General features: G+C 43.2%; 2 protein-coding genes across 2 annotated transcripts; one reads left to right on the top strand and one right to left on the bottom strand.

Moving 5' to 3' along the window:
* Positions 1-631: 631 nt before the first annotated feature.
* On the bottom strand, positions 632-3,398 carry c19h8orf74 (chromosome 19 C8orf74 homolog). The gene is made up of 4 exons (XM_042072760.1): positions 3,281-3,398; positions 2,565-2,754; positions 1,203-1,597; positions 632-914 (listed from the first exon to the last, which is right to left on the bottom strand). Exons 1-4 carry the CDS (start codon positions 3,326-3,328, stop codon positions 741-743), a joined length of 807 nt encoding a protein of 268 aa, XP_041928694.1. The 5' UTR covers positions 3,329-3,398; the 3' UTR covers positions 632-740.
* Positions 2,895-20,610, top strand: rp1l1a (rp1 like 1a). Its single transcript, XM_042072755.1, has 4 exons — positions 2,895-2,978; positions 9,716-10,379; positions 11,152-11,326; positions 11,826-20,610. Exons 2-4 carry the CDS (start codon positions 9,735-9,737, stop codon positions 19,736-19,738), a joined length of 8,733 nt encoding a protein of 2,910 aa, XP_041928689.1. The 5' UTR covers positions 2,895-2,978; positions 9,716-9,734; the 3' UTR covers positions 19,739-20,610.
* Positions 20,611-21,978: the final 1,368 nt, after the last annotated feature.

Here is a 21,978-nt window from a genome sequence, read left to right on the forward strand (position 1 = left end):
AATTCCAAATAATCTTCATAGTATTCACCCTGTGACATACTAACACATTTTTATGTTGATGTTGCCTACCCCAGTATTGCTGTTCATATTTCTAACAGAACTAGAGCCAAATAGGTCGGTTTGATGTAAAACTATGGTCGGTATCCCACAGGTGTGTTTAGACCACTGCCAGATGAGAGGCAGAGTCAGGCGAAACACCTGCATATCCTCAAGCTCTATACCTCTGAGGGAGTCTTTCACCAAACACACGTGAAACAACACCAAATACTCAGCCATTAGCCAACTATCTGGCCAGACTGAAGCAGATATGTTCGTCCACAGCAGGTTAGTGGATGTACAGTGATGCAGTGCTGCTTTTTCAAAAGGCAGGTGGACTATTTTTAAGCAGTAGACCTGAGCCAGCATGCAGAATTCTAGTTGAAGGTTTAGCCATCTCTAAAAGGTCATTCAGCCTCTGATGTTTGCCTGGCCTTTGATAGGCCTATGTTGAAAACTGCAGAGGCATGCTTCAATGTACTGCTTTATTGTGCTCACTACTTTTGCAAGGGAATTTTCCAAGCTTTTTTTTTTTTTTTTTTTAAGTCTCCCCTTCTTGGAAATCCAGGTCATTCAGTTTTGATTCCTTACAACATCCAGAAATATCCGCTTTATTATAAAAAGGTGTGAAAAACACTACTACATGAAAAGGGTTCCTTTTTGCAGTCAATCCCAGATGTGACAAGCATCTCTTAACAAAAAGATTACTTCTTAGTTTTTTGGTGACTTGAGAGGACAACAGGTTCTGGTCGTGCCATGGCTTTCATTTGTATTTTCAGTTCTAAAAGCTCTTGAATAAGTGCACTTTCTTTCATCATGGTCTCCATTATCTTCTCCCCTTGAGCTTTGACAATGTCATGGATTATCTTCTCCACTTCCTATAACAAAACGCATGACATTACATTGAACACTGAACTGCAACATTCACTTTTTAAACGTTTTTAAATACCTGTCTTCATAGTTCCCACTGCCTCCTACAATTTTCTCCTGAAAGATGTGTGATATTATGCAACATCATCCCAATTCTAGTGAGTTATATTAACTTTGCAGGTACACCACACACAGTGACATAAATGAGAAATGATTTGAGCTGTAGAAATGTTACTTTGAAACATGGAGGCGATTAAAAACACTTGAGTCAGAATGCCTGTCTCTAAATCCTTCACCTGTTTTCCTCGGCTGCCCTCCCTGCCAAAGCACTCCAGTGTGGCCTCAAGCTGCTCCTGCTGCAGTCGTCCCGCCTGCTGCCTCAGCTGGCGAATCTCGGCCAGCTTCTCCTCCTGTGCCGAGGCCAGCCTCCTCACTGCATTCTGCGTTTCCCACTCTTTGATGTCCATGCCCTCAGATAGCTGTGGAGGGACAGGGGGCACCTCCACTTTGAGCTGGACCACGGGGTTCTTCGGTGCAGGCAGACTCATGAAGGCCTGGTAGAGCTGTTGGTGGTGCACATAAGTCTCCGCAATGAAGTTGAACATGGTGGCGTGGTGGACTTCAGGGAGACTAGGAAGACATTGTGATACTCTCTCTGCAGTCAACTCAATAGCCTGGTCTCTCTCCAAACCTAGACAGTGACCGCAGGTAGATGGAACTTGGTTGCCAAATCAATCTGATGCACAGGTTCATATAACCATTATGTGGGGGAAAGCCCATCCATGGGGTATTTATTCATGCTCAGATTTCAAAGCTAATTAACATTATGTACATGTCATCCATATTAATTATTAATTTAATTTTTACTATCCGATTGTTTTTTTTCTCTCTCTTTTTGTCCTTTAGCCAGACCCCCTAATTTTGGTCAATTGGTACCATTCTAGGGGAATAAGTCTCGGTCTCTGATTTTTGACAAGGTATACCACCCTAGAGTTAGAAAAAGTGATAACATTGCGTATTGGGTATAGCTTCTTGTGTTTTATTAAACCTATAGCATGTGATAAATAAAAGTTCTGGAACATTCATAATATGGGTTTTCAGCAAATGTATGAAGACATTCTCAAAAATACAGCATTTCAGGAATTTCAGTAAGAACATTTCATTTTAATATGTCTTCAAAATGAAAAACAAAAACCAGAATTTTGAACCTGACTTCATCCAATGTTAAGATTTCTGTACTTGAAATGTATGCAAATTAATGGATATTTCATTACATAATATTTCAGAAAACTTTCAATACAAAATAAATTGACATGTTGTAAACAATCAGCTGTGTAAGATGTGTGGGTTAAGATGTTTGTTAAGATGTTTTGCCTATTCACCTGTAATAAATCCCATATAATAGCCAAGTATTTTTTGGCAGCACGTTTCTTTCCACAACTGGAAGTAGGCCTAAAGAAGAAGAGCATATGCACGATTGCACCTTTCTGTGCATTACTTCAACAAATTTCCCTTATCACGGATTTGCACGCTGAAGAAACAACTGAGTCAACCTGTACTATCACCTCACCAGCGCAAGCGCGCGTGCGCACGCACTCACCCCCGTCTCATTCATTGCCTTTAATATAACACAAAACGAGGATCTTAAAAACTAACACCTTTTAGATTCGGCAGTAGTTCCTTTGACATTCTGGCGACTTCAGACGTGGCTGTCCAAGGGAATCCACGATTCACTGCGAACATTGCGACCTCATAGACAAACTCCTGATGCAGGAGCTGTCTCTGGCTGTCTCCCACAAACTCATTCCACTGGAAATGTTCACTCAGGCGCTGCATACCTTCTCGTTTCTGGTGTACAAAGAGAAGACGTACTCACCGTAAAGAGGACTGGAAAGCTGTTTGGAAAATGAACCATCGATTGCGAGAAAAGGCTGCAATCATCTTTAACTGTGGTACCCAATATTACATTTTTATCCCGAAAGCAACGTGTTTGCATGCACCTGCACTTGTCGCGCAAGTCTGTGCTAAGGTTGGCTGATAGACATTAGGGTCGGTACACAACATAGCCAACGGTAAGTGGACACGCATGAATAAATCATACAGGCCTACACATTCATTGCTAAAATGTTTTTGTATCGATCTATTTATGAAAGCAAGCCTGTTAACTTGTTGCCTCGCAAGTTGTGACTTGGCTAACGTTGTGTGTGATGTGTGATGAGTAGGCTAGGCTAGCCTATGCATCACCCAGTGCCACAATTAGATGTTTTAGATCTAAAATACGCAAGAACGGTAACAAGTAGCATTCCTAATCTGTAATGTCTGTCACGTCGGGGGTATAGCCTACACATAGCTCTGAAGTAATGTATAGGCCTACCTCTACTTTGGCAATCCTTTGCATTTCTGTTGCTGTTAGTGAGGCCATAGCTTGTGTTGTTTAGGGGCGTCTTGTTACCCAGGTTACCTTGGAGAGGTTCGCTCTTGCTGCAGCAAGCGCGTGAGGGATGTCAATTTTAGCGACTTTATGGAGCCTACTGTAGATTGTATTTTTCCCCCCTTAAAATTATTATTATTATTATTATTATTTTAAATATAGTATGTGCCAGACAAAACAGCTCATCCAGTTCAACGACTGCTTAGACTGTTTGAAGTCTGTCTTACCAATTTAATTACCATGACCACCAGTTATAGAGAGTTTATCATGGAGATAAATCATTAAGCTTTAGGCTATCATGGACATGTAGGTGTTCTAGTTCAATTCATTTTCTTGAATATGTTTACATGTTTGTAATTTAACGTTTGGCATACTATAAGAAAACACTGACATCGTGCTTTGCACAAACGGTAACCTAAGAGTTAAATCCTACTGGTACAGATGGCCGAGCAGGCATAATCCTCTTTCATATATGAGCCCCACTCCCTCTTCATAATTGGACGCGCTTGCTTTTGATAATTAGTCTAATGGAACGATCGGTGTCAAAGTAGCGAGAACAATGTAGCTACATTGTATCTCCTAGGATGTGTGGGATTTTTTTTATTGACATTAGACAACAACAACACAGTCCACTGCAGCCAGTTTTTTGTTCAACATTTAAGAGGCTCTCAGAGATATTGAGAGCAGTTTTAATCTGTTGAATTGTCCTGTTGGATTTCTGCGGAGGTGTCTCTGGTGACCTATATGTCTATTGGATGGGAAGGTTGCTGTACCTAATGGAGAGATTTGATCTGTTGGATGAGATGAAATGGTAAGGTAGTTGATTTTAACTTCTTTTAGGAATTTGAGAACAGTTTGAACAAATGAGTAAAGCAATCTCGATTTGTCTACTGTATTTTGGTTATACTTTCAGCAACTTACAAGTCACGCAGAATAAGCATGTTTTTTAAGAAGGGAGAAGGGAATAGGTTACTGATATTAATTGATTAAATAAGTAAAGTAAATACTCTAATATTAAACATCACAAATATAGACTTTAGGCCTACATGTCTGTCTTAACATGTCTGTTAAATAAGATTACATTTTATGGAACAGGAAAGATATGGAGGCTCAGGCTCATGGCTCAAAGTAAAGGTTAGTAAAGGCTTATATTATCCAAATTCATAATGTAACAGAATGAAATATGAAATATCTAAACTTGAATAATTCTGTGTTAGAACGCACAACAGGGTTTTGGCTACATAATGTCACACATTTTTGCTACCATTTTTAAAGTCACCCACCTCTGTTCTAGAATGACACCAGCAGATGATGAAAAATGTGAATAAGTAGACGATGTTTTAGGGAAACAGCGTAACAGCAAAGGGATCCATTATTGATTCAAGGAAAGCATGTAGTAGGCTACAGTCACATGCTATTGGTTCTTAGTAGTTACATTGTCATTACCTTTGAATAATATATTCAAGCCTCAGGTGTGCTGAAGTAATTTCATGAAATGTTGGCCCCAAAAATCATTCTGTCTTGCTACAAGACCACACAGTGTACTGAGATGTGATTTTCAAGACAGTTGAAAGTATCTATTCCATATAATTGGAAATCTAAAAACAAATGTACATAAGTATGTATTTCTGACACAGTATGGCAGCCTTATGGCACCAAGGGGGAAGGGCCTCTCTGCTTGTATGAACAGAAAGCTAGCTGTTGTCACTTCCCCTCTCGTGGGTCCCAGTGATGCAGCTGTTCCTTGTCGTATGTTAAACAGGGTGTGTGCTGTGTAGCATGCTGGTTTCATAGGGAATCTACTGTGATGGCAACATGTGTCACACCTGGCTTAGTGGAGGGGAGCTCTGCCGTAAGTCTCATGGAAGATTGGTCATTACAGAATCCTGCTCTCAGTTGAATGTAATTAGATGGCAGAATGGCTTTGTGTGCATTTCAGATTGAGGTCTGACGGGACATTTCAGTAATTCCCCATTAAGTGCATCACCTGCTCGGATGCTTTACTCTAACTTAAAAATATGAATACAAACCCAATTAACAATGATTCATTCGATAGGCCTGCAGATGAAAGTAGTTTAATCCTGCCTGGAAACTGTTAAGTTAGTGTTAGTCTGGTCTATTCAAACAGAGTGGAGTAAACACCTTCTGTGGGTCCTATAATTTAAATACTGGGCAAAGTGCAAAGTCAAACCAAAGCTTGCTTAATATCTATACAAAATCTATCTAAGCAAAGATTCTTGGGTCAGATAAAAGCTGTCTCACACCACATGATGCCATTAGTTCATTCATGAGAACTTTGCTCTGACTAGACTGACTTTGCACTTTGCGCTCAGCATTACATTAGGGGCGTGTGAGTAAATGGAAAGCAAACTAAAACAATTCTAGATCTAGATCTTGACTTATCAAATGGCTCTATACGTGTATCTGCATACAAATGCAAAATCATTGCATTCACAAATTATCCTTTTTCTCACATTCTTTTGGAATGAATCCAGAGAGGGTTTAAGCGGATTTTTGATGAACCTGACTCAAAGTATGCAAAGTCAAGCAAGTTAAAATGCTGACAAGAAGTGCATATTTCCTCTTAATAGAAACGAGAGCAAACAGGACAGGAATACCAGCTCATCCTGTTTGAACTCAGAGAGAACATACACTAGGTTATATTATCTAAGACAGTGACGTCAACATGGTCTGCTCCTGATTGGCTAGAACTCTGTTATACTATTGTACTACTCACATTTTAAAACCAGTGCTATCATAATTGTTAAAATAAGTGTAAGAACCAAACAATTTAGAAAAAAACATACAGAACATCTCTCAACTTGCCATACAGCATGTCAGAAGGTGCATAATGTAACTAAATATGAAGCATGTGCAATGCAGAAATCAGGGAGTGTCACATCGCTTACATTTTGTTTTTTAATAAAATGATTTTCCATTTTGGCATGATATTAGGCTTTAAACATGATTTATTCATTTTATTGCCAAATTTGAATGTCTAAAACAAAAAAAGCAATTTATCAAACACTTTGAATAGTATAAAATCAACTAGGGCCGCAACACAATTGCACTCGCCTCTCCCTTTCTTTCACGTCATTGTATGAGTGGGTAATGGCGGGTAACAGTTCAGAGTGACAGTGCAGAGGATGTGCTAGCTCAGTATAACCACACAGATTATACTAAGACTATACTAAGCCACGGTCCTGGCAGTAATAGACTTTAATGGCTCTTTAGCCACCTCCCATGTACACTGTGTTTACATATCCGATGATATCGATATCATTGCACATGTGATGTGGTATGGAACAGAAACACCTAGTTTTGCTCTTTCTTTGGTTAGCTAATGCTTATCAACATCTATTTAATCATTGTCATAGGGGATTTTACTGAAGGATGTTGAGTTCATCTGATGCTACACCTTTAAGGGTGTTTGATACGGTATTCCTCTGTACAGGCAAGCTCGACCTACAGCACTACAGATTATCCTTAATGTCTTTAATCACTGTCTGTTCCCAGAGTGTGTCTGTGTAACTGTGTGCTAAGATTTTAGGTAGTCTGGTGGTACAAAATGCAGCCATATTCCAACCATGCCATCTTTTCAGAATCTGAATTACAGCCAGCTATTTTATAAAACACCCTGCCTTCTACCTGTATCATTCACTAAGCCATGCTAAACAGATTTACAGTATATGATTTGTCATATTAACAACTGTTGTTCACTCATGTTATCATTTGACAAGCTAAAATAATATGCACCTAGTTACAGTTTAACCCTAGATATACTGCATTAGACCTCACTTTTCAGCCGTTTGTTGAAGCACGCTCATGTCGAAAACAGTTCCAGTGGCCTTGGGGCGCTACTCATGCTTTTAGTAATGTTTGTGATTCAGTCATTTGTTCACCCATAATGGAGCCCAAATTCAAGTTCCTCCCACACACTATCTAATTTGTGCCTTATTTATTTGTTCCCAGTGGATGGTAGTGTCTATTACGGCTCCACAGCGTTCATCCCACACATACACTTAATTCTGTTCCATTACTCTCTTAATGACAAGCAGTTTGCACATGCAGTGCCATTGTTCTATATGTGAGTGTGTTAAAAATACTCATGTAACAGTGTGACAGAGTGGATGTTATAGAGATCAAGACGCTTAAAATGTCATTTTGGATGAAGCACTATCCTCTGCCCACGTTATTCTAAAGCACTTTATGTAAACAATGTGGACTGTGTTTGTATTTATTAAATGGCAGCATTAACAGTCCCAACTCAACATCAGGTTTATTGATATTAAATAATGCTGCATCATTTCTATCTGTTTTGATACTGAATCTGTGCAGTGTTCCACTTCTACCTCAGTTGACTTTTACGCAATCCAGGAGTGGCCGTCTAAGGCCTTAGATTTCAGTGAAATCTCAAGGTGATTAAAGAGGCTTTGCGTTCTATCCTTAGCTTGCAAAGGCCCTGATTAGTGGCGAGACTTTTTGTGGGAGGGCTTTTGAACTCTCCATTACCGCAGCAACATTCAGCTCACAGCAGCACAGGTCCCGCTCAGAACGCTCAGCTGTCTCCTCTTATTTGAGTGTAAAAGCTGCATGTACATTGTCAGTATCAGTTTGGATCATGGAGCTGCAAAGTGTGAGTAGAGTATCTATTTTTTAGAATTGTATGTAATTTGGTCATGTGCAAAAAGTAGGCGTATTCATGATGTGACAGTCGTCTTGTGCCTAGAATAGCCATTATAAATTGTAAATAAGCTTACTCTTGGTAGGTGTGGTAGGTTTTAAAGCTGGTTTGAGCAGGGTGTGATGTATATAGGCTATTTTATTGTTGAAAATGATCAGTAACATATTGATATATCTATTTTCAATTGTTTTAATTGTTTTACACCCAAATGTGTTTGTGATGTAATAAGCCTGTTCTCGCTTCAGAGCAGGGAGTCTGTAAAACTGTGTACATAATGTCTAATAGGTATGTTGTTACTGTAAACATGTCTAAAGGTGTCCCAGGCACCTTTGACTGCTGGATTAACCCACCATTTAAGGTCTAAGCATGGAAGTGCCATTTAAATCAGGCCTTTCATTAATCCCCAGACAGACCTAGTTTGTGGGTTTGGACTTGGTATTCCCCAGTTCAGTTTCCACCCTCACTACATTTCTGGTTTATTGTTCTTTTTACTACTAGACACAATCTAAAATATTCAGGTCTATTAGTTACAATGTAAAACTATTGCATTGGGTTGTTTGGGTTTGGAAAGGGTATGGGAGCTGAAATCATCACGGGATGCAGACTCACTTGTCTGCTAGAGATGATATCTCAATAATTAGGTTTCTCTGTTTCATGTAGCCTTTTCACAACCCCTCTCTCAGGGAAAAGCAGCTTGTTGAGAGGCACAGAATAACATTATGCTAATTAACCTCAAGCTACTGAATTGGCCAGCAGATATTACTTCTTAAGTGTTTCCTCTTATGTAATTTAGCAATGAGATTTAATCAGATGGTATCCATTTGAGATTGGCACCTAATATTAATACTATGTAGTCATCAGAACATTCAATAACTAAATCAATTGAATGTTTACAGGATGAATGATTTAAGTCAGACACTTGACACTTATATTATGTATTGTACATGACAAATTCAGACACTTCGTAGTAATTGTCAAGGTTATTATGCTTGTTTTGATACCTGTAGTGGATTTTGCCAGTTATTTTGCCAAAGCTCTCTTTAAATGTATATATATATTGTGCTGGTAAACTATACTATTTTAATTGTTGAAGTTTATTCAGGTTTTACACTTGTTGTAGACACTCTTCACACTTCTTCATCTTGACTATGAAGGCAAGCAGACTGTACTTAGCTATTGAATAGTTTGTAATGGCCTTGGTATGAAAAGCTTGCTTCTAAAGACTGCTGCCTTAACCCCCACACCTCTGCCAAGTAAGGCATTGGAAACTCCCTGCTGTTACAATCCTCTTGGGAACAGGCAGACTGACAGACAGAAATCTGGCAGCCTCTAGCTGTCCAAGTAGTTAAACGGTCACAAAAGCAATAGGTAGAACACTGGAGGGAGAGATTAGATTCAGAACTGCACTGCTGTCACATGACTATATGTTCCCTGTATTTAAATAGATTGAAAATCCCAAATAAACATTGGCATTATGGGCATACTCTATGAGTGGGCAGGGTCAGGGTTATATGAGTGTCCATATAAATTGTTAAGATGGGGACATAGAGCAGGACATTGCTTTGTCTCACATCAAGTTTGATATCTTAATGAAGAGAATGTGATTACTTTGATGACTAATGAATAGAATAATAATTTGAGTAGTATAATATGATTACTGTAATGACTCTAATCCTCCTTTACTCTGTGCCCAGTGTGGAGTGAGTGGGCAGAATGCACAGTGGACCCTCTGGTTTCCCGGACCTGAGCTCCCCGTTTAAGAATGACCCCCAGCAGCCTCAGTCCCTCACGTCTCGTTTCCCCACCAACGTGACCACTGCCGCGCCGGCCAAGCGAATCACCTTCTTCAAGAGCGGCGACGCGCAGTTCAGCGGCGTGCGCATGGCCATTCACAACCGCAGCTTCAAGTGCTTCGACGCCCTGCTGGACGACCTCTCGCAGAAAGTGCCGCTGCCGTTCGGCGTGCGCACCATCACCACGCCGCGTGGCACGCACAGCATCAAGCGCCTGGAGCAGCTGGAGGACGGCGGCTGCTACCTGTGCTCGGACCGCCGCCTCGTCAAGCCCATCAACATGGAGGTGGCGGGGAAACGGCCGACCGTGTGGCACAACCACAGTCGCCCGCACAGTGCCCGCCGTAGGCCCACGCGGCCCGAGGAGGCCCCGCCCGAGCACGCCAGCCCGCACTACTACCGCCACTCCAAGCGCATTGTGCTGGTGAAGAACGCCGACCCGGCGGTGAGGCGCTCCATTGTCCTAAGCCGCCGGACGGCACGCAGCCTCCGTGTCTTCATGGAGGAGGTGTCCGAGCTCATGCAGTGCCACATCAAAAAACTCTACACGATTGAGGGACGCAAGGTAACTGGACTTTTGTGAAGACAGTGCTATCATATCTCATGTAGAAGCACCCCATTCACAACATGTGCCATCTGCAGATAATTTATTACTGATATTAATCTGATTATCATTACAAATCAACCTGTGGCTGTCAACTATTGCCATACTGTAATAGTGCACAACCTGATGTTCTGATATCAGGTAATATTTTATTTTTTTAAAGTGCATTACAGAGAATACTGTATCTGAATCTGTAACTGTATAGAAGGTTTTGAGGTTAAATGTAGTTAATTTGAGAAACAGATTTTTTTTTTTTCAAATACTATGGCTGTTTTTGTTCAGAGGATCTTAAAGCACAGTATAATGACTGAACTGAAAGTTATTCAAAAAAACATTATTCCCTAAAAATAGTGTCATATTAAGTCAATAGAGTCACTGTGAGTCATCCTTAAAAGTCAAATCTACAGATGTGTCATGCTGCTGCAGTACAACGCTTTCATCTACACTGCATGGTGATGTTAGAACTTGAAAAGATGAATGGGGTTATTGTGACCTTGACTTTGTCTCAGTGTAGTATTGATTGATATATCCAGTGGTTTCGGTGACATTTTGATGTATTATTCATGTTCGTGTTGAAGTCAGGGTAGGTTGAGTTAAAAAATATGTTTACCAGCAATGCTTAGGTGCATATTGAAAATCATGAAAACCTGATACATCATATACTGATATGGTCTCTTCCTGTTCAGAAACAGTGCCCTAACATTGTTCCCTTTGTGTATGCCTGTGTGTGCAGATTGACAGCATCCAGACATTGATGCACTGCCCTAATGTGCTGGTGTGTGTGGGTCGGGAGCCGTTCAGGCCTCTAATGGTAGAATGCCGGAAGAACTCCGAGGAGAAGCTCCCGGGGGTGAGCGCCCGCTCCCGCTCCAGCCTCTGCAGCGAGGGACACGAGAGCAAGAAAAATGGTAGGGCCATGAGAAGAGTGGCATAGCTAATGCACTCCTTTGTCTAACAATATGAAATGAAAAATACAAAGCACCAAAAGCATACAGAGTGTTTCTAGACCACCATAGCAAACATTATACAATAGTAGCATACTAAACCTATAAAAAGCTTCAGGTATGTACACAATACATGTTTCTTGAGTTGACACTATATGATACTATATAAGAAAAATGAGGCCCATTGCTGATAACAAGTATGCAATGTGTGTTGTATTATGTAGTAAGATAGATGCATAATTATTTAGCACATATAGACTATGTCCTCTGTCCTCTACATATCATATGCTGTCCAGTCAGTAAGGGTACATTTGCCAATATAAAGTGATTACCATTATCTTCATAGTGGCATAGTACTAATACTAATACTATGGCCTAGTACTACTGGTAGATGTTTTACTGAGACTATTAATGATCATACAGTGCAGTAATATTAATTTGTGTCATTATTTTGTACTTACAGTGAATTTTGGTCTCGAGACAAAGAAGAGCATCATCCACCCAAGGTCAGATTCCAGCAACAGGTCAACTCGATTCTCTCTGTCATCAGAGAAATCTTACCCAAATGGACTGTGTACACCTGGCCAATCTGGCTATGTCACAAACTGCCCTCATAGTAAGGAAGCCATCATAAATGATGACATTGAGAAGCGAGTCCTTGTCAACAAAGATGGCAGCCTCTCTGTTGAAATGAAAGTCCGCTTCCGTCTCACCAACGATGAGACTCTCCAGTGGTCCACGGAGATCAAGAAATCCCCTGGGGTCACCAACGATGCCATTAACGAGAAGGAAGCAAATCCCCATTACCTACAGCAAGGTAAAGAGTCCTCAGAGCGGGAGTCAAGTGGTGAGGTCGAAGAGACTTATGGCAAAGTACACCAGAGACGAATGGTGGAATCTCACTGTGAAAACTGCTGCAACCACTGCCAGGAATATGACATATGGAAGAATCCCATGCACAGAGAACACCACAGATCATCCAGGCTGGTCAAGTCCTCCAGCTCCAGCGCATCATCCCATAAAATTGTCCACAAGGAGGCGTCTGTGGACAGCATTCGCACCGTCTCCCGCTCCAGTGAGGAATATACAGAGCACGTGGTGGAGAAGGCCTCGTGCTACCAGCAGACTGTGGAAGGAGGAGATACCATGGTGGAGTACTGCACCATAAGCCGCTGCTGCAGCCGCAGCGAGGTTTGTTCCATGGCCACGACATCAAAGAGCAAGAGGTCCCACGCTGAGAGGTGTGAGGGAGAGAGCCGAATGCTTCACAATGGCGAGAGGAGACCAGACACATCAGAGCGAAAGCACCGTCACTCAGGCATGTGCTGTGTTGAGGTCACCAAGGCATCAGACACAGAAGAACGCCCTGTCTCTGCGATCAGCAACTCCTCCAAAGTGCTTGAGTCCCTGAAGGAGGATCAGGATGATGACGATGATGACCTCCCACTCGGCTCGTCCAGAGCCTCTCTGTGTTCTCAGGGTGAACAGGAAAACAAAGTGTCCAGCAGGGCGAAAACTCGCAGTAAAACGCCAGATGAGCGTCTTTTGTCTCCAAAGCTAAGGGAAGCGTCTGCTTGCTCTTCAAGGTTATCAAAGCACAAGCTCAAAAATGCTTCTCCCGCACCAGCAGACCAGCAGCAAGACAGTCCCATTCCTAATGGCAGGCCCGAGAGCACAGCATCCAGAGGCTCCTCAAAATGCCACTCTTGTCAGTGCGGAGCAGCGTCCCCTCAGTCAGAAAATGCTGAAGAGGGTGACAGGCCCCCAAGCACAGTGTCAAAATCCAGCAGAAAGTCAAGAGAATCGCACACGTCTCACAAATCAAATGCCCAGTCTGCTGAGAATGAAGGCGAGGAGAAGGAGAAAGAGGAGGAGAAGGAGGAGGAGAAGGAGGAGGAGGAGAGAACACTAAGTGCCATGTCAGGAGTCAGTGGAGGATCTGTAAAGTCCAGTGTGTGTCCCCATTGTGGTGGGTGTGACCCTGAGAGTGAGAGTACTTCCAGACATTCAGAGGAGTTGACAGATAAAGTAGAAGATAACCAAGCCAATGGAGAGGCTGAGGAAAAGCCACCCAGTGTCATGTCAGAGAGGTCAGCAAGGTCAGTGAAATCAGAGAAATCCAGCAAATCTACGAAATGTGAGAATCATGTGTCATCAAGAGGCACCACACCAGCATCAGACATAGCCGAGGGTGAAGCAGATGGTGGACAGGAAGTCCCAGACGACAGAGTGGAAAGTGCTCAGTCCAACAATTCAAAAGCCTCCAAGAAGTCTGCTTGCTCAAACTGTCGGAAGTCATCAGTGACTGAATCAGCTGCAGGGGATGAGAAATCAGGATCTTCCTCTTCAGAGAAAGGGCCAGAGGAAGAGGACAGAGTTGGTAGCTCCTTCTCCAATAAATCCAGGGTATCACACACATCAAACTGCTCCACCTCAAACAGAGCAAAATCACCAAGATCAAACCATTCAGGGAGTCCAGCTTCCATTGCAGAGGATGGTGAAGCAAGGGATGGGGCCACATCAGCTCAGTCAAATGCTTCACAAGCATCGAGGATGTCAAGGAAGTCTGAAGGAGCTGAGGTGAAGCGAGCAGAGAGTCAAGCTTCTGTTGCCTCAGAGAAACAGGAAACAGAAGAAGCCCTTCCAGAGAGATCTGTTAGTGTTGTGTCATCCTTAAAGCAGGCATCCGTGGAGGAGAAGCCAGGCACTGATGAAGCTGTAGAAGGCAAAACCATCGATGAAAGAGCAACAAGTGTTATGTCAAATAAGACAAACACATCAGTCAAGTCCCACAGATCCCACAAATCAAACTGTTCTGCTTTGAGAAGAGCAAAATCGCCTGCAGCCAAGAGCCCTGATGAGACTGTTGTCACTACAGGTGAAGAAGAGGAGGAAAAGAGGGCAGACAGTGCATTGTCTGCAGCATCAAGGAGATCTGCTAGACCTGAAAGCAAAGCATCAGAGAGGGCAGCAAGCCAAACCTCAGCTGTATCTGACACTTGCCAACAGGAAACTGAAGCACCCGAGGAAGAAAGAGCAGCAAGCTCGCTATCAAATAAATCAAAGGCCTCCAATAGATCCAATTTATCTCCAAAGCAGTCATACACTGATGAGGAACCTTCACCTGCAGAGGACAACTCGGCAAAAGCAACTGAAGAACCTGCAGAGGGCAGCCGGGCACCCAGTGTGATGTCCAATGCCTCTGCCAGATCAAGAGCATCCCATAAGTCAGCTTGTTCAACAGCGTCACGGGCAAAATCCCCAAGGGCAGCAACACCTGCAAAGGTCAAGGATTTAAATGGAAAAGCACCTGAAGCAGAAAGAGAGAATGTCAGTGATCCAGAGCCTGAGGCTATTACAGAGGAGAGAGCAGCCAGTATCATGTCTAATAAATCAGATGCTTCTGTTAAATCCAAAGCCTCACAGAAGTTGGCCCTCGCTGCTCCAGAGAGGGCCAAATCACCCAGGCCTAAGAGTCCAGCAAAAGTGAAGCAAGAAGAGAAAGAAAATGAAGCTGAGAAGAGACCAGCCAGTTCCTTAAGTGTTAAGTCTGATGTATCAAAAACCTCAAGACGGTCAAAGAGAGCGGTGAGTCCAGCCAATCCACTGGAAGATAAGACAAACTCTGCCCCAAAGGAGAGATCATCCAGTGCCATGTCCAGGAAATCAGCAAAGTCCTCCCCAAAAACCCATGAGGAGCCTGCAGCTGAGGAGAGTGGGCCTAGTGAAACAAATGTAAAAGACGATGCTTCAAACCATGAAACAACAGAGCCATTAGCAAACTCCAACCCAGCAGAAGGTGCGGAAGAAAAGGAGGAGAGGGCAGCAAGTTCAATGTCAAATAAAACAGATGCCACAGTCAAGTCCGGGAAATCTCCCAAATCTACATCAGACAAAGCACAAACAGCTCGGGCCAAGAGTCCTGCTCCATCTGACAGGGGGAAGGAGGACGAGAGTGAAAAAAGACCTTTAAGCTCATTGTCTGTTGAAACAGACGTATCAAGATCATCCAGAAAATCTCAGGCTAAAGAGGCTAAACGATCTCCCAGCCCTGCAACAAAACAGCCTGATGGACAAGAATTAGAAGTTACTTCCGAAGAAAGACCTACTAGTGCTATGTCCAAGAAGTCCACAAAGTCATCAAAAAAACAGGTTAAGGCAGAAAATGAGATTCAGGAAAGAGTATCCAGTGCAATGTCAAATAAAACCACGGTGTCTATTAAATCTAGAAAGTCCCAAAAGGCAAGCCACAATCCTGAAGCACATTCTGATGACACTGCAAAAGCGAAGGAAGCAGAGCAGAGACCTGAAAGTGTAACGTCACAAACCTCTGACGAAAAATGTCTCAAAGGTGCTACAGAAACAGACAATGCTCAAGCAGAGCCCACCGATACCCCTGCAGGCCAAGAGGTCGAACAGGCTTCAGAGGAGGTCAACGAGAGGTCAAAGAGTGCCTTAAGTGTGGCCTCCCACACCTCCAAGAAGTCAGCCCGAGCTCCCTCTCCCAGACCGAAATCTAGCCAAAGTAAGACCGGAAAAGCTGAAGAAGAGCCAAGGGTGTCCAGTGCATTGTCCGGTAATTCAAAAGTGTCTTCAAAGTCAAAGAAGTGTCAGTGCAATCATTCTTCACCTCCAAAAACATCAGATTCCCTAGAGTCAACAACATCAAAGGCATCAAAAATGCAAGAAGAGAATGTACAGCCAGAAAATGCAGAAAGGCCATCAAGACTTGAAGCAACTGCTATAATTACCACTGAGCCTAGTGAGGATCGGGAGGAACCTGACCCCTTGGTGGAGAAGAAAGCAGAGAGTGTAAAATCATCTAGATCAAGCACAAAGAGCAAGGCTGGAGGTCTAAAGAAAGAGAGGGAAGATAGGAGTCCCTCAGCTTTGTCAACATCATCTGCCAAAGTGACCCGCAGTAAATCGCCAGCACCTGCCAAAGCAGAAGAGCCTTCTGCTATCAATCCACCTGAGAACACAGATACGAGCAAAGAGGGGAATGACAGTGGAAATGAAAAAGCTGCAAGAGATTCTCGGCCAAAGTCAAGTGCTTCGGTGCGGTCAGAAAAGTCAACTAAATCACACAAAGTCACCAAAACAAGTGATGTGTCCAAGGAAGCATCTTATCTAGATGTAAAAGTTCCCATAACTGATTTAGATGGTAAGAGTGAAAATGGCAGTATTAAGTCTTTTAAGTCAACCAAAAAAGCGAAGTCTGTTAAATTTGATAAGACCCCAGAAAAAGAACCAACCGAGGAGAAAACTGCAAGGACAAATTCAGGGGACACATCTGATATATCACAGAATTGCTCAAGCCCAGCTCAAGAACATCCAAACCAAAATAAGACACCTACAATACGCCTTGCCTCTACATCTAGTGATAGTGTCCTATCCAATGCACTCTCTGCGGCAGATCTCTTAAGAGAGCTGTCTGGAAACACAAGACCAGGCAGCAGAGTTTCAAGTAATGTATATAGAGAAAAAGAAAATGACAAGCTGGAAACTAAAAGTAACAAGAGCAGCAAAGACACACATAAGAAAATCAGCTCCTTACAAAGAGACAAGCAGTCCTCTTTAGAGTTGGTGCAGGCTTGCTTGCCAAACACATCTCCCAATGATGTTGTGAATGAGTGGTTGAGGAACATTCCGGTAGATGGCCCAATGTACGAAATGGAAGATGAATTAGCAGAACCCAAGGATGCACCACAAGTGGAATCAGTTGAGAATGCTGAGGAGACAGGAGAGAGTGAACAGGAAGTCGAGGGGGCTGCAGAGGAGAATGCATCTGAGCCGAATGTTGAGAAGGAGCATGCTCTAGTGGAGCCAGAAGAAGACACTGCCACTGAAGGTGACATGGCCGAGACCTCCCCGGCAGAGGAGTCAAACACTCCCAAACCCAACTCTGATTCACCCAGAAAAGAGCATTTCCCAAAGCGATCCCACTCTAGCGCCCAGGTCATGAAGGCCCTTTTGAGCCCCAAAATTGACAGATGCAACAGCCTCCCAGAGGTCTCCCCTGTGTATGGCAGGAAACTCAGCAAATCTGCCAAAGGACTCCTAGACTGCCTCGCAAAACTTAGACTCATTGACTCTGATCCAACAGGCACCCAAAATGCAAAATACAGTGAGATCATGACTATTCTCCAAACGCTCTGGCTGTATGACCCCACTGAGGGGGATCAGAAGACGCAGAGAGACAAAGATCATCCCCCGGCTGAGGATGAGGCAAATCCCAGATCATCCTCTGGGGTTGATGTCAGCAGTGGCTCGGCTGAGTCGGCGAAGAGCATGATCAACGGTGAGGAGGAGAAAGCTGCATCAGCACCTCCTACTGTGATAGCAGAACAGCTGTCAGATTCAGAGGGGCACAAAGAAGGGGCTGGTAGCGGCGAGGAAGCTGAGGAGGAAACCCCTGCAGAAGCTGCCCCAGAAGAAGGGGGCGATGAAGAGAACGGATCAGTCTCTGCACCAGAGCAGACAGCAGAATCGGAGCAAGAGGAAGCTGTTTCAGACCCAGCCACACCCGATGTTGCTGCAAGAGTCCAGGAAAGCCCAGACGAAGAAGCTGAAAATATCCCAGATGATGCCCCAGTGGAGGTGGGAGAGAGTCCTGAGAGTCCCAAAGAAAATGAGGAAACAGTTCAGTCACCCATTGACAGCTCTGGGAAAGAAAGCAGATCAGCCAATGGAACCGAGAGCGATCGACCAGAGGATTCCAGCTCAGGCACGCCTCCCTCTGTACAACGAGCTCAGCTGTCAAGGAAAGTCTCCCAAGACCCAGATCCAATGTGGGTGTTGAGCCTACTGAAGAAAATAGAGAAGCAGTTCATGTCTCACTATGCCAGTGCAATGGCAGAGTTCAAGGTGCGCTGGGACTTGGATGACAATGTGATGCTTGACACAATGATCAACGAACTCAAAGTTGAAGTGCATAAAAGAATACAAGATAGCATTAAAAGGGAGCTCCAGAAGATTCAGGGTCGTGCAGGGAGATCCCCGAGACCACCTATGACCAGCCTGTCTAAGGAGTTCTCTGTTCAGACTGATCAAAGGCGTCGGCGTTTGAAGGTCATGCGTAAGCAATCACTCATGCCATCCAAAAGCGAGGATAGCGATGCTGCGTCTGGCACAGATAACAGCGATCAGCGCAGTGATGACGAGTACTGCCCATGTGATGCTTGCGTGAAGAAGAAACTGGAGGCCAGGCAGGTGCTTCGAGCTGAGCTCATAAACACTGCCCCCATCAGGATGGATTTCGACCTTAGAAAAATCCTCCAGATCAAAAGAGATCCCCCTCCGGCCCCCAAGGTAGAACAGAGACCAGCAGAGCCTCCCAAGAACCAACCAGAGTCAGAGATGCAAGAGAATGAAGAGGAAGGGGGCAACTTGGAGGCGGTCCAGGAGGAACCTGAGCAGGAGGAAGAGGTTCTAGAGGAAATAAATGCAGAGGAGGAGGGGGAGGAGCCAAATGAGGCAGGTGAAAAAGAGGACGCAGAAGCAGAAGAGAAGGATGGCGGAGATGAAGGAGAAGTTGTTGATGGGGAGGATGGAGGTGAAGAGGAGGAGGAAGAAGAAGAAGAGGCAGCAGCAGCAGATGAAACGGTTACTGGGGAGGTGGAGGAGGAGGAAGGAGAAGAAGCTGAAAAGACAAACGAGGACCTCGAAACAGAGGAAGGAGATGAAGAGCACACAGCTGAAGCAGAGATCACTGAGGAAGAGGCAGCTCAAGATGAGGAAGCAGAGGCGGCGGCAGATGGTTTAGGAGAGCAAGACACAGCAAATCAGCAGTTGAGTAAGGATGGAACTGAAGATGAGGCCATTGCAGAGAAGACACCCATGGATGACACAGAAGGAGATGTCGACGGCAACCAAGGTGATTCCTCTGAAGCAGTGGATGAAATAGAGGAAGATGTAGATGAGGAGATTCAAAACGTGTGCAACGAAGATGGGGCCGAAGAGGTCACTGACGCTGAAGGGGATGCTACAGTTCAAAGTGACACAGGAGCCGAGGAAGTTAGCGAAGGACCCCAGGATCAGGACGAGGGTGATGAAGATGAAGCTGAGGAGGACACTGGGGTGGCTGACTTGAAACCCGCCAGAGGGGATTCGTGGGAGCAGTTCCGAAACAGACAGATGACCAGAACATCAGTCGAATCACAGCCAGGATCGATGGACTCCGTGCAGCTGGAGCTGGAAGCCAAGGAGATTGTACAGTCAGTTTTCTCAAGCATCTCTGGTTATAAAATGGACAGGGATGAGACCGACGAAGGCTTGAAGACTACTTCTAAGAAAAGAAGCAGGTCTCCCGCAAGAGCCAACAAACCACGGAGACCCAAGGACAGTGACATTAAAGTGGACGACCTTGAATTTTAGTCTGACCATACACCCTACTGCATAACGCACTTTAAAAAAAGAAAAGACTGCATTTCTGATTATTCGTCTACAGTGGGCCTGCCTATTGTTTGTGTTAGAAACCACAATCTCAACATTCAGTACTGTAATAATGTGTTTCAGAACTGGTTATACACACAGAATGTACAGTGTTTGTAGAAATTTTCATGACTTTTTATGATGTAAAGATGTATCAGTGCATTATCCATATTTTATTCAATGATTGACAGGGATTTTAGGAGTATGTTGTTAAACAATATATCATCATTGTCATTGTGTAAAAACAGCACGTTTCAAGAAAAGATAGAGCATTATACTAATCTATCTTTGTGATTTGTGCATGACACAACGCTGTTTTTCAATGCTCTCAGAGGACATATGAAAAGTTGTCCCAACCTCAGGGAGTTTGGAAGTATTATTTCAACTTTTTAAAACGTTTCTGCTGAAGTATTTAACAAAGGGCTTTTATCTTTGGGCAACAGAGAGAACTGCTAATATGTACAGAACTGCCGTGTTCAAAGCCAGACTTTCATCCGGAAAAATGTGTCACTTTACGGGTATGTCTGTTTCCAGACTAAGTTTCTCTGATGGTGAGTGTATATGTGTGCTTACAGGCAAGGGTCTCTGGAGAGGGAAAAGATCATATTTCTTTCATGTGCCCCTTGATGTACTGTAATATTCAAAGATGCTGCAATGGTATGAGTGTTTTGAAAGATGTTATGGAATATATATTTGATGCTGCTTAAGTTCTACTTGGTATTTCACACATTTAAACCTTTTGGATAAAGGGATGTACTGTATGTAAATCATACTTGACCCTAACATGATGTAATATTTATTATTAGTGTAATCATACTGTCTGTCATTATTAAATAAATTATATGAACTGTACATGTTATAGAATTGTTTAAAATGTTGTGCTAATTCTTATGGAAATGTTTTCACTCTCAAATTGGAACAGTTAAATTAACCCAGAATAGTACAGAAAAGCCACTAACAACTTACTGTAATTTTCACCCACATCAAGTATTTGGGGAATATTAGTAGGTGGCATGCTTCAAAATGAACCGGAATAATTTTATAGTGGCATCATTTTTTTCAGTGGTGGCATGCATTTAGTATGTAAATAAAACCATTGCTGTTACTTGATGTTTTTCTGAGATAAATTGTAACATAGATGGCAATTGGTGTATGTATTTTGAGAGATACCCCATCCACCTTTGAACTGAATTGTCATGGTTGTAGCTGTCTTTATGGTGCGTGCAGACCTCTGCATCCAGATTGCTTGTGTCCTGCCAGGACCTAATACACAAATGTACCTGCGCCATCGTAATCCCTGAGCCAGTGCTTCAGGAGTATCTTTAGCAAACAGATTGGATTGAGGCAGGCTTGCATCACACCTTATATAGGACAGGTGTATCAGCTAACAGCTTCAGGGTACTCCAAGAGTGTCAGCAGCAAAAAAGAAATAGCCATGGCTGGAGAGCCACATACAATTATACTTTTCCTTTCATTTGAAAATTATATATTCAACATTCATTTCTTACAAAGTGCATGTTGTGTTGTCATCTCATGGTCTGGTTTTTATCATGTTGTTTTGGCAACATGTGTTTTGGCATTGCTGATTTTATGAACTAGGTGAGGTTTGAAATGAATGGTCCAATTTTAATTGTGACATCAGGGTGGTAATTGAAGACAGATGGGTAGAGAGCAGAGCCGTATATTGTGATCTCTACCAGACCCTTTCAATTGCAGAAACAAACAGGTGCATTCCTAAGGCATTTCCGGTGGCACAGAAAACAACATTGAGCTACAGTAATGGTAACTTGGGGACAAGCAAAAAAAAAACAGGTTTTAAAGTCAACATTTTATAGAGCATTACACTAAAGTCAGATACATTTTTCATTTAAACTCTCTGTGTTGGTTTTGAACACTTAAACCGGAATCTCTCTAGGAACATATTGAAAGGGTCAATATACGGCACAATGCACAATGCAGAGCCATCTGGTGGAAGGACTGTATATTACATATATATACTGTATAATAACAGTGTGGCCAATTTTGAACTGTTGATGACTGGAAATGTTGCTGATGTGTCACAGTCATTTCAGTGTCATTAGGGTGTTTGAATTGTGTGTGGAATAAATGCCCCAGTCGTGGCTGGTCACATAGGAGGGTTGTACCAGAGCCGTATAAAGGTACCTTTGGCTCTGGGTTGTACT

The sequence above is a fragment of the Alosa sapidissima genome, chromosome 19, assembly GCF_018492685.1.
Source record: "Alosa sapidissima isolate fAloSap1 chromosome 19, fAloSap1.pri, whole genome shotgun sequence".
Taxonomy (NCBI): Eukaryota; Metazoa; Chordata; class Actinopteri; order Clupeiformes; family Clupeidae; genus Alosa; species Alosa sapidissima.

Bases quoted from the DNA above. Each gene is read 5' to 3' on its own strand.
- rp1l1a (XM_042072755.1), top strand. From the start codon at position 9,735: ATGCACAGTGGACCCTCTGGTTTCCCGGACCTGAGCTCCCCGTTTAAG. The intron at 10,380-11,151 runs GTAACTGGACTT...CTGTGTGTGCAG, and splicing joins ACACGATTGAGGGACGCAAG to ATTGACAGCATCCAGACATT. The intron at 11,327-11,825 runs GTAGGGCCATGA...TTGTACTTACAG, and splicing joins ACACGAGAGCAAGAAAAATG to TGAATTTTGGTCTCGAGACA.
- c19h8orf74 (XM_042072760.1), bottom strand. From the start codon at position 3,328: ATGGCCTCACTAACAGCAACAGAAATGCAAAGGATTGCCAAAGTAGAG. The intron at 1,598-2,564 runs GTGTTAGTTTTT...GTCACTGTCTAG, and splicing joins ACTACTGCCGAATCTAAAAG to GTTTGGAGAGAGACCAGGCT. The intron at 915-1,202 runs GTGAAGGATTTA...GTTTTGTTATAG, and splicing joins AGGGCAGCCGAGGAAAACAG to GAAGTGGAGAAGATAATCCA.